The following is a 12,146-nucleotide window of genomic DNA, read 5'->3' as shown; positions in this document are numbered from 1 at the left end:
TTTACGTGCAGGACACGTGGTTTGAGTAAAGACAAGCCTGCCCTCTGCTCTTTCTCACGGTGAAGCCTCCATCTCCGTGAATCCTCACGGCAGCCTTGCTCATAAGAATTGTTGGACCCATTTTACAGATGAGGAAGCTGAGGCCCAGAGGCAGGTGCACACCCAGGCCGGCTGAGTGCCCCTCTGGGGCTCTGTGCACCGCTGGTGACTGACACACACCACTCTTTCTGTTTCCCCACATGGCTGGGTTGCGTGTCTGGGGCCAAGGTCACCCCAGCTCTGGTCCCTGGTATCCTTCACTCGCTTCAGACTTGAGTTCCTATCCAAGGTCACATGGTGGTGTGTGTTGCCAGCATGGGTGGAGGTCATGTTTCTTCCTAATAGTCGTCTTGCCTCCTGCTTTTATTTTTTATGTAAAATCAAAACACCCAAGCCACACTCTGGGCTATGCCCTCAAGCTTTTTCCAGTGTAGACCCCTGCTGCTCTTGTGTTGGACGGTGGCGAGAGGCAACGGGCAGGAACGGGAGCCTAGCCCCCACCCCCCCGGCAGAAGTACAGCTCTCTGGCTCCTGGAGGCACCCTCTTTGGATGGCCTCTGAAGGTCCCGGGAGTTTGGAGGAGGATTTGATTGACTCCCATTTAACATTTCCTCCAGGTGTCCGTGTAGGTGACAGATCCAGGCAGCGGGGCCTTGGTCACCGATAGAAACCACATATATCTTTAAATTGCTTGCTAGTGGCTACAGATATCTCTTCTCGGAACACACCTTACGTTTGTCGTAGGGCCTGCCTCTAGATCGCATTTATTGTTTTAATAAATGAGAATGTAGGTTTATCAGAGCCGGCTTTATCAGAGCCGTTTTTGTAATGCTGTCCTTAGCCAAATTTCGCTATAATTGGTGTCCTTTTGATCCTCTGTATTTTATTTGATTTAAAAACACTCTCAGGGCGCCAGGGTGGCTCAGTCAGTTAAGTCGCCGACTCTTCATTTTGGCTCAGGTCATGGTCTCAGGGTTGTGGGATCGAGCCCTGTGTCCGGCTCCATGCTGGGCGTGGAGCCTGTAAGATTCTCTCTCCTCTGCCCCTCCCCTGCACCCCCCAGCTGCTGCTGCATGCTCTCTCTCTCAAAAAACAAAAAAACAAAAAACAAAAAACCACACCCTTCTCAGAAGGGGCCTGTCATTGTCACCAGACAGCTGAAGGGCTCCACGGCACAAAAGGGTGGAAGGACCAGCTAGACATGGGTCTGCATCCTGTGTGAGGGCCTGGCCTGGGCGGGCACCTCGAACGCCAGTTCCAGTGCCCTAGGCAGCATTTCCTTGAGCGGTGGGGTAGGGGGAGCAGCACTCAGTGAAAGGCAGATCCCCCTGGGCCTCATCACATAACTTCTGTATTGGGCATGGGGCCGAGGGGTCTGTGGCACGGGGGTTTGAGAACCAAAGGAAAGGGGAGAAATCCGTGGTTACAGTCATAGAGCCTATTCTGAGTGCTGTCAGGTCATTTGTTTAATCCTTACAGCTCCGTTAGTATCCCCATTTCACAGGTGAGGAAACTGGGGCACGGAGAAGTTAGGGACTACGTCCCCCTAGCCTCCTACCCCGGCAAAGGCTGCATTTCTAATCATCAGCAGAAGCAGGACTCCTACTCCAGTGCTCATTTCCCCCACCCGCAGCAGCTTCTTGGCAGAGGAATGGAGACAGGGTCCCCTGTGGGCCTGCAAGCGTGTGAGTACGTGTGTGCGCGCGCGCGCATGTGGGTGCATACACGTGTGTGGCGGGTGTAGGAAGCCCCGGCCCCACAGGGTCACCCTGGCCTTCTCCTGTTTGCATTGTTCACCAGGCAGGGGCCCCATGTGCTCCCAGGCAGGAAGCCGGGAGCAGGGGCCACGCTGGGCGCAGGGGGGGCAGCGTCGGGGCAGGGCTGGGAGCCAGAGGTCAGGTGTCTGGGCGGCCACGTGACAAATAGCTTCCCCATCTGTGCGCTGGGTGGGGTCCGGTTTCGGGGAAGTGATGAAGAGCTCCGGTTCTCGCATCAGACAGACCTGGGTTCCAGTTCAGGCTCAGTTACCCTCCGTGTGACCTTAAGCTAGGCACCTCGCCTCTCTGAGCCTCACCTCCCCTCTCGGTAAAGCGAGGCTAATCATACCGTCTACCCCCAGGGAGGTGGTTAGAGGCAAAATGTCCGTAGAAGCACCAGGCACATGCGAATTTCTCTCCCTAAGTCTTTACTTGGCAACAGAACCAGATGCCAGATGATTCTTATGCTGCTGCTGCTTTTTTTTTTTTTTTAATGAACTGTTTGTTTTCCCAAGTCGTACATTTTTCGCTCACCCACCAAAGGCTGGCCACCTGAGGCCTCCCACTGACCCTTCTGGGACGGAGCCCAGAATATACACCAGCTCCCACTGGGGCTAATCGCATTCACATTTCCTGGGCTTGCCTGAGCCCCGCTGGGGGCATGTGCTGCCCCAATGGGTGTTCGCAGCATACGGACCAGGGGGTCGGCCAGCAGTGGCCCGCGGGGCAAACCTAGCTCGCTGCCTGATTTTGTAAATTGCAGCACGGCCACGTGCCTTCCTTGGTGTGTCGTGTAGAGCGGCTTTCCTGAGTGGAGAAGCTGCCACACGGACCGTGTGACCCACGCGGCCAAGATCATTGGTTCTCTGGCCCTTGACAGAGGAGATTTGCTGATCCCGCCTCACCAGGCCACTCGTTTCTTCCTACGTGAGTCCCTTCGTTCTTCGTCCAGGGGCTGTGAGGACAGTGCTCACAATATTAAATGCTAACGTTTTTGCGTGTTGACTCCATGCCGGGCTTGGTGGAAGATATGTAGTTCCTCGAGACTCTCTTTGGTCTGGGTGTGATTCCCATTTGTCAGGTAGGAACACTGAGGCTCGGAGAGCCACACCAGAGTGGGGGAGCCGGGATGTGAGCCCTGGGCCTCATCACTCGCTATCCGCAACTTGTACCTAACAGGGGGCTGAATTGGGCCTCCTAGGGGGAGCCTGGACAGCACATGGGGGCCCTGCTTTGGTTATTTTTGGTAAAAAATGTGAAGATTTGGGTCTTCATCCTGGTTCCCCTGCTTATCAGCTGTGTGGCCTTGGGCAGGTGACCGCACCTCTCTGAGCCCCAGAGATAAGTGGTAATAAGGGAGGGTCAAAGGAGGTCATGGGGGTGGCAGGGGAGTGAGGACAAAATTCAGTGATCTGTGTAAAACCCTTAGCTTAGTACCTGGCATACAATAAGTGCTCAATAGGGGCGCCTGCGTGGCTCAGTCCGTTAAGCGTCTGCCTTCGGTTCAGGTCATGATCCCAGGGTCCTGGGATTGAGCCCCGCCATCGGGCTCCCTGCTCAGCCCTCTCCCTCTGCCTGCCCTTTACCCCTGCTTATGTGCACTCACGGGCTCTCTCTCTTAAGTAAATAAATAAAATCTCTTAAAAAAATGAAAAGAAAACAGTAAGTGCTCAGTAAGTAAGAGCTAATATGTCTAATGCAGCGTGCCAGCCCACCTTCCCTTCTTCCCTTTTTAAGCACTGAGAATGCTTTTATGCCCAAGAGTTATTCTTTGACCTCTTCCTCTTGCCCCGTTGGAATCTGGCTGGTTTCCCTCCAGAGTGGGGCAGCGGTCTCTGCTCCCTAGAGGCCTGACCCCAGAGAGCACCCCTCTCCTGTCTCCCCAGCTCTGGGGTCAGGGTGGTGAGGTCAGGGGGATGGGCGGTAGCCATGGCAATGGAATGTTTGGGAGCTGGCGCCCACAGGGAGAGTTTGCAGGGCCGATGGCTGAGCCCGCTCACAGGGGCACCGGGACCCCCTCCGAGGCCACTCTGTAAGTGCAGCCACCTGCCTGCTTTGCTGGCGTCCTGTGCTTGAGCCCCCCTCCCCGGTCCGGGAGACCTCTGAACCTGGAGAAATCAGGCTGAGTTAGAAAGGTCACACGAGCTTGAACCCAGATCAGTGTGGTCTCATGTAAATGTCACCTCCTCCTGCGGCACCTTATGGCAAGTCTCCCCGCCCCACTGCGGGCATTTCCTTCTGAGCCTTTGTCACAGGCGTCATTATCCCACATGCTGCCTTCTTGCCCTCCTCCAGGATTTCAGCTCCATGGGAGCAGGAGCCTTGGCTGCCCTCGAGGTGTCCCAGCATCCCGATCTGTGCCTGGCACACAGTAGGTGTGAACATTGGTGGAATGAATGAATGTGGGTTTAAAAGGATCTCGAGCACTCAACAGCCCTCTCCCTGTCCCTCCCTTCTAGTGGTCATTCAGGGAAAACCATGGGCCAGTGCAGAGAGAGAGCAGAGTCCCCCCTGGGCCCCCCTGGCTGCCCCCATTTTATGAGTCACGTGATGTGACGCCCAGGACAGCATCTTGGGGACATAGCCAGCCAGCTTGGAAAATGACTCGTCTTCCTGCTAGATGAGTGGCTTCTGCAAACCACTTCAGCTCTCGGCCTTTCAAACTCCTTACCCATCAAGTGGAGATAAAAGGCCTCACCTTAAGAGGTTCTGCCCAGCATGAAATGAGAAAAGGGAAGGGCAATGGGTAAACAGCACTTGCTGTTTGCCAGGCGCTGGCCCAACATTTTCTAACTTATTTACACCTCCCAGCACCCCGAGGAGGTGACTTCCTCGTTGGCACTGACCACACTGCAAATGCCCTATCAGGTATTGCTGTCCTTCCCATTTTACAGATGCAGGAACTGAGGTTCAGAGAGGCTCAGTGACTTGCCTAAGGTCACACAGCCAGTAGCTGGGGGAGCCGGGATCGGAGCCAGCCCAAGCAGCCTGCCCCCTCTCCCAATGTGTGGCATAGAACTCGAAAAATACTAGTCATTCTGTTATTTTATTCTAGAGAAAGGCAAGTTGACAACATTCTGAAGTATGTCTCGAGGAGAAACATGTTATCACCAAACACCACTCCTGATGGCCTTTTCAAGTCCTCGTATTTCCTCCTTGTCTTTTTTTCTTTCTGTGGTTTCTGTTTGCTCTTTGATTTGGCTGATTTGGCAGTTATGCTTTAGGGGCATAATTCTGCACATCCTGCCCCCACGAGGGCCTGTATTATTCATAAACTGGAGAACGGGGGTCAGGGGTGCTCCCCCCTTCCCACATGGGGCTCTTGTGAGGATGAAATGAGGGCTGGTGTCGAGTACACAGTGGTGCTTAATCAATGCTGCCCTTCCTCCTACAAGAAGAAGGGGGCTCAGTGACCCCCCACGCCCATACATCTCATTTGTCTTCCGAATCAGCGCCCTCGGTAGAACTTCCTGCCAGTGATGGGAATGTTCTAGGCCAGGATCCACAAACCCGTTCTATAAATGTCCAAAAAGTAAGTGTTTCAGGTTTTGCAAAGCGGGTAAGGTTTTTATTGCTGCTTCTCTCCCTTTCCCTGCCCCCCCCTTCCCTTAAAAAAAGATAAAAGCCATTCTTCACTCAAAGGCTGAAGTTTGGATTTGGACCAAGGGCCACTGTTTGCTAACCTGGTCTCAGACCTGCCCTGTCCAGCAGGGTAGCCGCCCCACCCCACCCCACCCTAGGGCTACCAGGCCCTTGAAGTATGGCGGGTGCACACAAGGAACTGAATTTAAAATGTTCTTTCATTTTACTTAATTTAAATGTAAATGCCTGACAAGTGGTGGGTAACACCCCCCCCCCCCCCCCCAGCGGACAAGCAGCTCTGAAGAACCCCTAGTGGCTGGCAGGCCTCTCTGAGCACTGTGGCATCTCAAGGGCCGCCCGAGGGCAGCTGGGCCCCAGCCATCTCGCTCTCTGCCTGAAGAGCTTCAAGTGCCTTGTCCCTAATTGTTTCTATTTGTTCCAAGAGGCAGGCCTCTGCTGTGGGCCTCCCAGGCCCCAGGAGCCCCAGGCTTGTGTATTCTGAGGCTCAGGGGTGGGGCAGGTGGGGGGGCTGGTTGCTGTGGTTACACCTGGACCCCCCTTCTCCATCTCTGTGTATGAGAACTCAACACCCTGCTTTTGCGAGGACAGACACAAACTATAGAGGTGAGGCGTGAGCAAGAGGGAGCGAGGACAGAGAAATGCAGTCAAGGCCTTACACCTGGCGGATCTCCAACATGGCACAAAATAAAATAATCGTGGGGGTTTCGGAGTGTTCGTGATGAACGAGTCACCGTGAGCTTTCAACAAACAACCGCCCACTTTACGGAACAGGAAAACTGAGGCCCAGAGGACCGATGATTTATATAGACAGGGAGTCGTCCAACTGCAGAGCTGTGTTCTGAACCACCCCTACGTCCTGGGAGAGGACCAAGAGGCCCAGATTCAGCGTGTGAGGCTGTGATTTGATTTCCTCGTGGGCCTCAGTCATCCCATCTGTAGCATGGGGGGAGGTGAGAACCAGACTAGAACTCTTCCACCCTGAATGGTAAGGACACAGCAGTGAGATGTACACCAGGAGCCCCTTGGTTCCACATTAGCCCCCAGCTTCCTGCCAGACCCCATTGTACTCATAGCCCCGTTCCTTTAGCGCAGTGGTTAAGAGCTGGGTGTCGGGGATGTCTGGGTGGCTCAGTCGCCTAAGCGTTTGCCTTTGGCTCAGGTCATGATCCCAGGATCCTGGGATTGAGTCCCGAGTCAGGCTCCTTACTCAGCGGGGAGTCTGCTTCTCCCTCTCCCTCTGCCTCTCCCCCTGCTTGTGCACTGTCTCTCTCTCTGTCAAAGAAATAAATAAAATCTTAAAAAAAAAAAAAAAAAGAGCTGGGCATCTCAGTCTGGCAGATCTGGATGGGGATCCTAGTTCCGGCAGTCCCCTGGGTCAGTTGCTCTTCCTCTTGGGGTCTTTTTTTCTTCTTTAAAATTGGGATCCTCATACTCTCCTCGTAGGGGGACTAAATGATACAAGGCACTCACGTAGTAGGCATTTGGTCAGTATTAGGTGGCAGCCACAGGACAGTGTCCCACTCCGAGGGTGCCATATTTATCCTAGGCTAGGTATGTGATACCCTTTTGTAGTTGGGCAGTGTACAACATGTTCAACCATACCCAGCAGCCCCGGATGGTGATTAGTGGTATAGTGGTGGTGGTTGTTGCTTATCCTTATCCTGGTAAGCGGCCACGAGGGCTGGAACCCAGCAATGCGAGTGCCCAGGGGAGGTTAGTGCATCCAGAAGGTCCCCCCCCCCCCAAGTCTGGGCTCCTCCACAGACTGCGCTAGAAAGAGCCTCTCCACTCCCCCGGCCTCTTTTACTGGGCAGCTACACTCCCCTGGCTGGCGTTGTCCTCTCTGGTTGAAATGCAGCGGTAGACAGAGCCAGATCGCGGCAGCGTGCAGGGGGCGGGCCTCTTCGTCTCTTAGAAAGATGATGGTCCTGGTAGTAGAAGGCTGAGTCCCACAGGGGACTTAAGCAGCCTCACGGAGCAGATTCAGGGCATGGCCAGAATCCAAACCCTCTGCGTCCCATCTGACCAGTGCTAGGTTTTGTGTGCTGGCTCAGCGCCTCACAAAATTTCCCTAAACCTCATAATAGCTCCCCGAGAGAGGTTATTATGCAACCCCCCATTGCCTTCTGTTCCCTCAAAGCTCCATTCTCTCGCTCCCCGCCAGTGTCAGGAGGAAAGGGTGGTGGCTCTAATTCAAACTAAAGTGTGATTGATTGTCCTCCAGGAGCACTGACACTGAAATAATAAACAGAATTTGAGTCTCGAGTCTAAGAGGAGGATTTCAGTGAGCACTCGAACAAGTTGACGGGTCCTTGGAGAGATTTCTGAGTAGCTTTACGTCCTGTCCAGCCTGCCTTAGCCCTGAAAGTAGCTCTGGAATCAGATTTCCCCGTCCCAGACCCTGAGTTCAGAGGACCAGGGAATCCCCACCATTGTCGGCAGCATGGGACAGGCGCAGTTTTCTGGGGAGAGGGTCCCCAGCTATTTTCCGATGCTCACAGAGGCCAGGGACCCCAGGCTGAGATTAATCTGTGCTGTGTCACAGCAGCATCTGAGGTCAGTGCACCCCACCCCTCTTTGCAGCCAGGAAGCTGTGGTTTACGTGGGGGAAGTGACTCTCCCAAAGCCACATGGCCAGGAAATGCTGGGGCCTCTCAGCAGTTTGGACCCCAGGGCCGAGATTGTGTGTTGCCTCAGTTCTGATGTTGATTTCCCACTTGCTACGGCCCCAGGGGCCCCAGGCAGCCCAAGCCCTTGTGGGTGGATCGGTCCAGCTGCAAACTGGGTCTTTCCGTGGTTTCGGCCAAGTCTCATGTCCATTGAGGAACACCGGCTCCCGCTCCCTTCCCACGGGCCCCACCCCCCTCACAGGCTGCATGCAGCTCCCCCCTCCGTGCTGCGTTCTTCCCTGGCTGGGCCTTCCACTGGCTGTTCCCTTTGCCAGGAAGACTCGTCTCTGTCTTCCCCACCTGGCTGTTTGAAAACCAGCCATTGCTATTCAGGCTCTGCATGAGGGCCACCGCCTGCAGGAAGCCTTCCCTCACCTACTCAGGTAGAACCTGTCACCCCCTCCCAGGTGTGGCTCCACGGTGTGGGTAGACTTGGGAGCGGAGGCCGTGTCTCTTGGCTCCAGAGCCCAACTCCAGGCACGCAGAGGGTACTCACTGAATGTGGGGATAAATAAATAACCAATGACCATGGTAGAGACCACTGGTAATATCCTTTCAAATGCTTCCTATGTGCCAGGCACGTTCCTCAGTTTTTAAGGGAGTCGTGTAATGGTCATGCTGGCCCTTTAAGGTTGAGACTCTTAGACCCACTTTACAGATGAGGCTCAGAGAGGTGAGGTGTGTTGCCCAGGCTCACACAGCCACACAGGAAGGGGAAGAGTTGGGATTCGAACCCGGGCCTGCCTGCCTTTTCAAATGCCCTCAGACCTCAAGACCTCACTTTGATTCTGGAAAGGAGGGGCCTTGAGGATAAACTAGGGAGGAGGGCAGGCCTGTCATTTGAGGGGACTGGAGAAGGGGGTGGCTGGGCTGGGTGGGCCTCCTTCCCAAAACAAGCCCCTACTTGAAGACTTGCCCCTGAAGTCTGATCGTCGTCCCTGGGGGGCATGAGGAGCCCAGTCTGGGGCTCGTAATTCATGTCCTCAGTCATCCCCTGCACCTGTCCCCACGTCACCATCACAATCGCGGCATCCCTGAGTCTGCCGGGGACCAGGACATCAGCAGGAGCCTCCTCTCTGACCTCCCTGCCTCCATTCTCGCCCCTGCAGGCCCTCTGCCCAGGAGCTGCCCTGAGAGTACGTCCTGCTCCATCTCCTGAGAACCTGTGTGGCTTCTGTGTCCCCCGGTTTTTCCCTCTCCCTCCCTTCTGCCTCCACAGCCTCCTGAGGTTCTTCAACCCCCAACACCCTCTCCTGTCTGGGGCTCTTTGCATTTTCTGTTCCCTCTGCCTGGACCACTCCCACCCATCTTCACAAGGCCGGATCCTTCTCATGCAGGATTCAGCTTGGATGCCACCTCCCCTGAGAGGCCCTCCCTGACCTCCCTCCTCCTTCCCCTACTTGAGCCCTCTCACCATGTAAGCCATTTTTACCCTGTGGCTATAGCTTGTATGCTATCGCTTCCCCCACTAGGAGATGTGAGCTTCTTGAGTTCAAAGGCCCTGCTGTCTTCGCCATTTGCCTGTCCCCAGCACTGAGCGCAGTGCCTGGCACCTTTTTAAACTTAATACCCATTTGTGGAATGAAGACTGAGTGAATGCGTAGTGATTCCAGAAGAGGCTCAGAACAGGATAGGCTATTCCACACCGTCTCCTGGGTGGCAGTGTGGTCCTTCGGAGTGGGCCGGCCTGGGCTGGAATCTTGGACCCCAGCTCAGCTGGTCCCCAGGTGGGCACCCCTCGCCGCCTCTTTCTAGGGCCCTCCTGTCCTAGCGCTTCTGGCCTCGCCCTGTGCCTTCAACCAAGGCACATCCCCCAAATCCTTACCACTCACCTACGAGGTGCCAGGCTTTGTACTAGGCTCTGGAGAGACAGCCATGAACAGAACACGCAAAAACCGTGCCCTTGCCAAGCGGATATGCTGCTGAATCCGGACATTCCAGAGCATTGCTAAATGTGGAAACATTTTGAGAGTCGATGTCAGAGTAATTAATACCCCCACTCGTCAGATGAAGCCGACCGTCGGGGTGTGTTTGGTTAGGACCCGCAGCTCACAGGCGTCCCTCTCTCTCCCCAGATGCGAGCCCCTCCGGCCCCCCGCTGACCTGTCGCTGAAGCCGGCCCGCCCCCCCAGGCCCAGCATGCGCCTGTCCGTGCGGAGGGCGCTACTGGCGGCCGGCTGCGCGCTGGCTCTGGTGCTGGCGGTCCAGGTGGGGCAGCAGGTGCTGGAATGCCGCGCGGTGCTGGGGGGCCCGCGCAGCCCCCGGGGGGCCATGCGGCCCGAGCAGGAGGACCTGGTGATGGTGGGCGCGGACCGCGTGGAGTACCGCTACGGCAAGGCCATGCCGCTTATCTTCGTGGGCGGCGTGCCCCGCAGCGGCACCACGCTGATGCGCGCCATGCTGGACGCCCACCCCGAGGTGCGCTGCGGCGAGGAGACGCGCATCATCCCGCGCGTGCTGGCCATGCGCCAGGCCTGGTCCAAGTCCGGCCGCGAGAAGCTGCGGCTGGACGAGGCGGGCGTGACGGACGAGGTGCTGGACGCCGCCATGCAGGCCTTCATCCTGGAGGTGATCGCCAAGCACGGTGAGCCGGCGCGCGTGCTGTGCAACAAGGACCCCTTCACGCTCAAGTCCTCCGTGTACCTGTCGCGCCTGTTCCCCAACTCCAAGTTCCTGCTGATGGTGCGCGACGGCCGGGCGTCCGTGCACTCCATGATCACCCGCAAGGTCACCATCGCCGGCTTCGACCTCAGCAGCTACCGCGACTGCCTCACCAAGTGGAACAAGGCCATCGAGGTGATGTACGCCCAGTGCATGGAGGTGGGCAAGGACAAGTGCCTGCCCGTGTACTACGAGCAGCTGGTACTGCACCCCAGGCGCTCCCTCAAGCTCATCCTGGACTTTCTGGGCATCGCCTGGAACGATGCCGTCCTGCACCACGAGGACCTCATTGGCAAGCCGGGTGGCGTGTCCCTGTCCAAGTGAGTGAAGCCCTCGCCCTGCACCCAGCCCCGCCCCGGCCTGGCTCAGAGGCAGTAGGTGGGAAGAGTAGCGCTGTCTCTCTGAGCAGTGTGGCCTTGGGCAAGTCACTGTGCCTCTCTGAGCCTCTGCTTCATTATCCACAAAAGTGGGGCCATCAACTCTTCCCTTTCCTGAGAGAATCAGCAGGCTTTGAATGTGCTTTATAATAAGCCGTCGTGGGTAAAGGTTGACTTAGGAACACCGATGTAGAACCAGGTTGTCTGGGTTCCCATCCTAGCTCTGCCACTTCCTAGCTGTGTGACCTTGAGCAAGTGTCTCAACCTCTCTGTGCCCCATTTTTTAAAAAAAAAGATTTTATTTATTTATTTGACAGAGATAGAGGCAGCCAGCGAGAGAGGGAACACAAGGAGGGGGAGTGGGAGAGGAAGAAGCAGGCTCTCAGGGGAGGAGCCTGATGTGGGGCTCGATCCCAGAACGCCGGGATCACACCCTGAGCCAAAGGCAGACGCTTAACGACTGAGCCACCCAGGCGCCCCTGTGCCCCATTTTCTTATCTGTAACACGGGGGTGTAGTCTGTCAATCTTCCAGCTACCTATGAGCATCAAATAGGTTAATACATATTAGATGCTATTATTCCTATTATTATTATTATCATCATCATCATCATCATCATGACGTTAGCACTGACATCACTTTTATTGGCCTACACATTATCCTCACCCTCATTACCATGGAGTGAGTGCCTGAGGTGTGGCAAGCACTCAGTTAAGCCCCCAACACACATTATTCCTTTAATCCCCACAGCAGCCTGAGGACATAAGAACTGCTCTTCTCCCCATTTTACAGATGAAGAAACTGAGTCTCAGAGAGAAGTTACCAAAGGCCACACAGCTGGCAAAGTGTGGGGCCAGGATTTGAACTGAGGTCTGCTCTGAGACTGAGAGCGTGTGCTCTCATGCTGTCCACATCCGGGACCCCTCCTCTTTCCCTCCTCTGTCTCTTGCTCTCCACCTTCTTCCTCTGAGGAGTCGTCCCTCTCCTGAGACCCAGAGCATGTGAACAGTGCAGGATCTGTGTGCTATCTCTCTGTCTCCA

General features: G+C 55.6%; 1 protein-coding gene across 3 annotated transcripts in view; it reads left to right on the top strand.

The window, feature by feature from the left end:
- The window catches only part of TPST2 (tyrosylprotein sulfotransferase 2), a 45,962-nt gene that overhangs the window by 23,420 nt on the left and 10,396 nt on the right, over positions 1 to 12,146 (top strand). For 2 of the 3 annotated variants that reach the window (XM_048221531.2, XM_026484704.4), the window contains exon 2: positions 10,144 to 11,049. In XM_048221531.2, coding sequence (XP_048077488.1) covers positions 10,208 to 11,049 — 842 coding nt within the window. In that variant the 5' untranslated portion in view covers positions 10,144 to 10,207. Of the gene's footprint in view, positions 1 to 9,177; positions 9,205 to 10,143; positions 11,050 to 12,146 lie in introns of all 3 variants that reach the window. The other variant, XM_057306015.1, reaches the window with a different exon arrangement.

The sequence above is a fragment of the Ursus arctos genome, unplaced genomic scaffold, assembly GCF_023065955.2.
Source record: "Ursus arctos isolate Adak ecotype North America unplaced genomic scaffold, UrsArc2.0 scaffold_34, whole genome shotgun sequence".
Classification (NCBI taxonomy): domain Eukaryota; kingdom Metazoa; phylum Chordata; class Mammalia; order Carnivora; family Ursidae; genus Ursus; species Ursus arctos.
The sequence above is the reverse complement of the archived record's forward strand: the minus strand, read 5'-3'. Positions and strand labels throughout refer to the sequence as shown.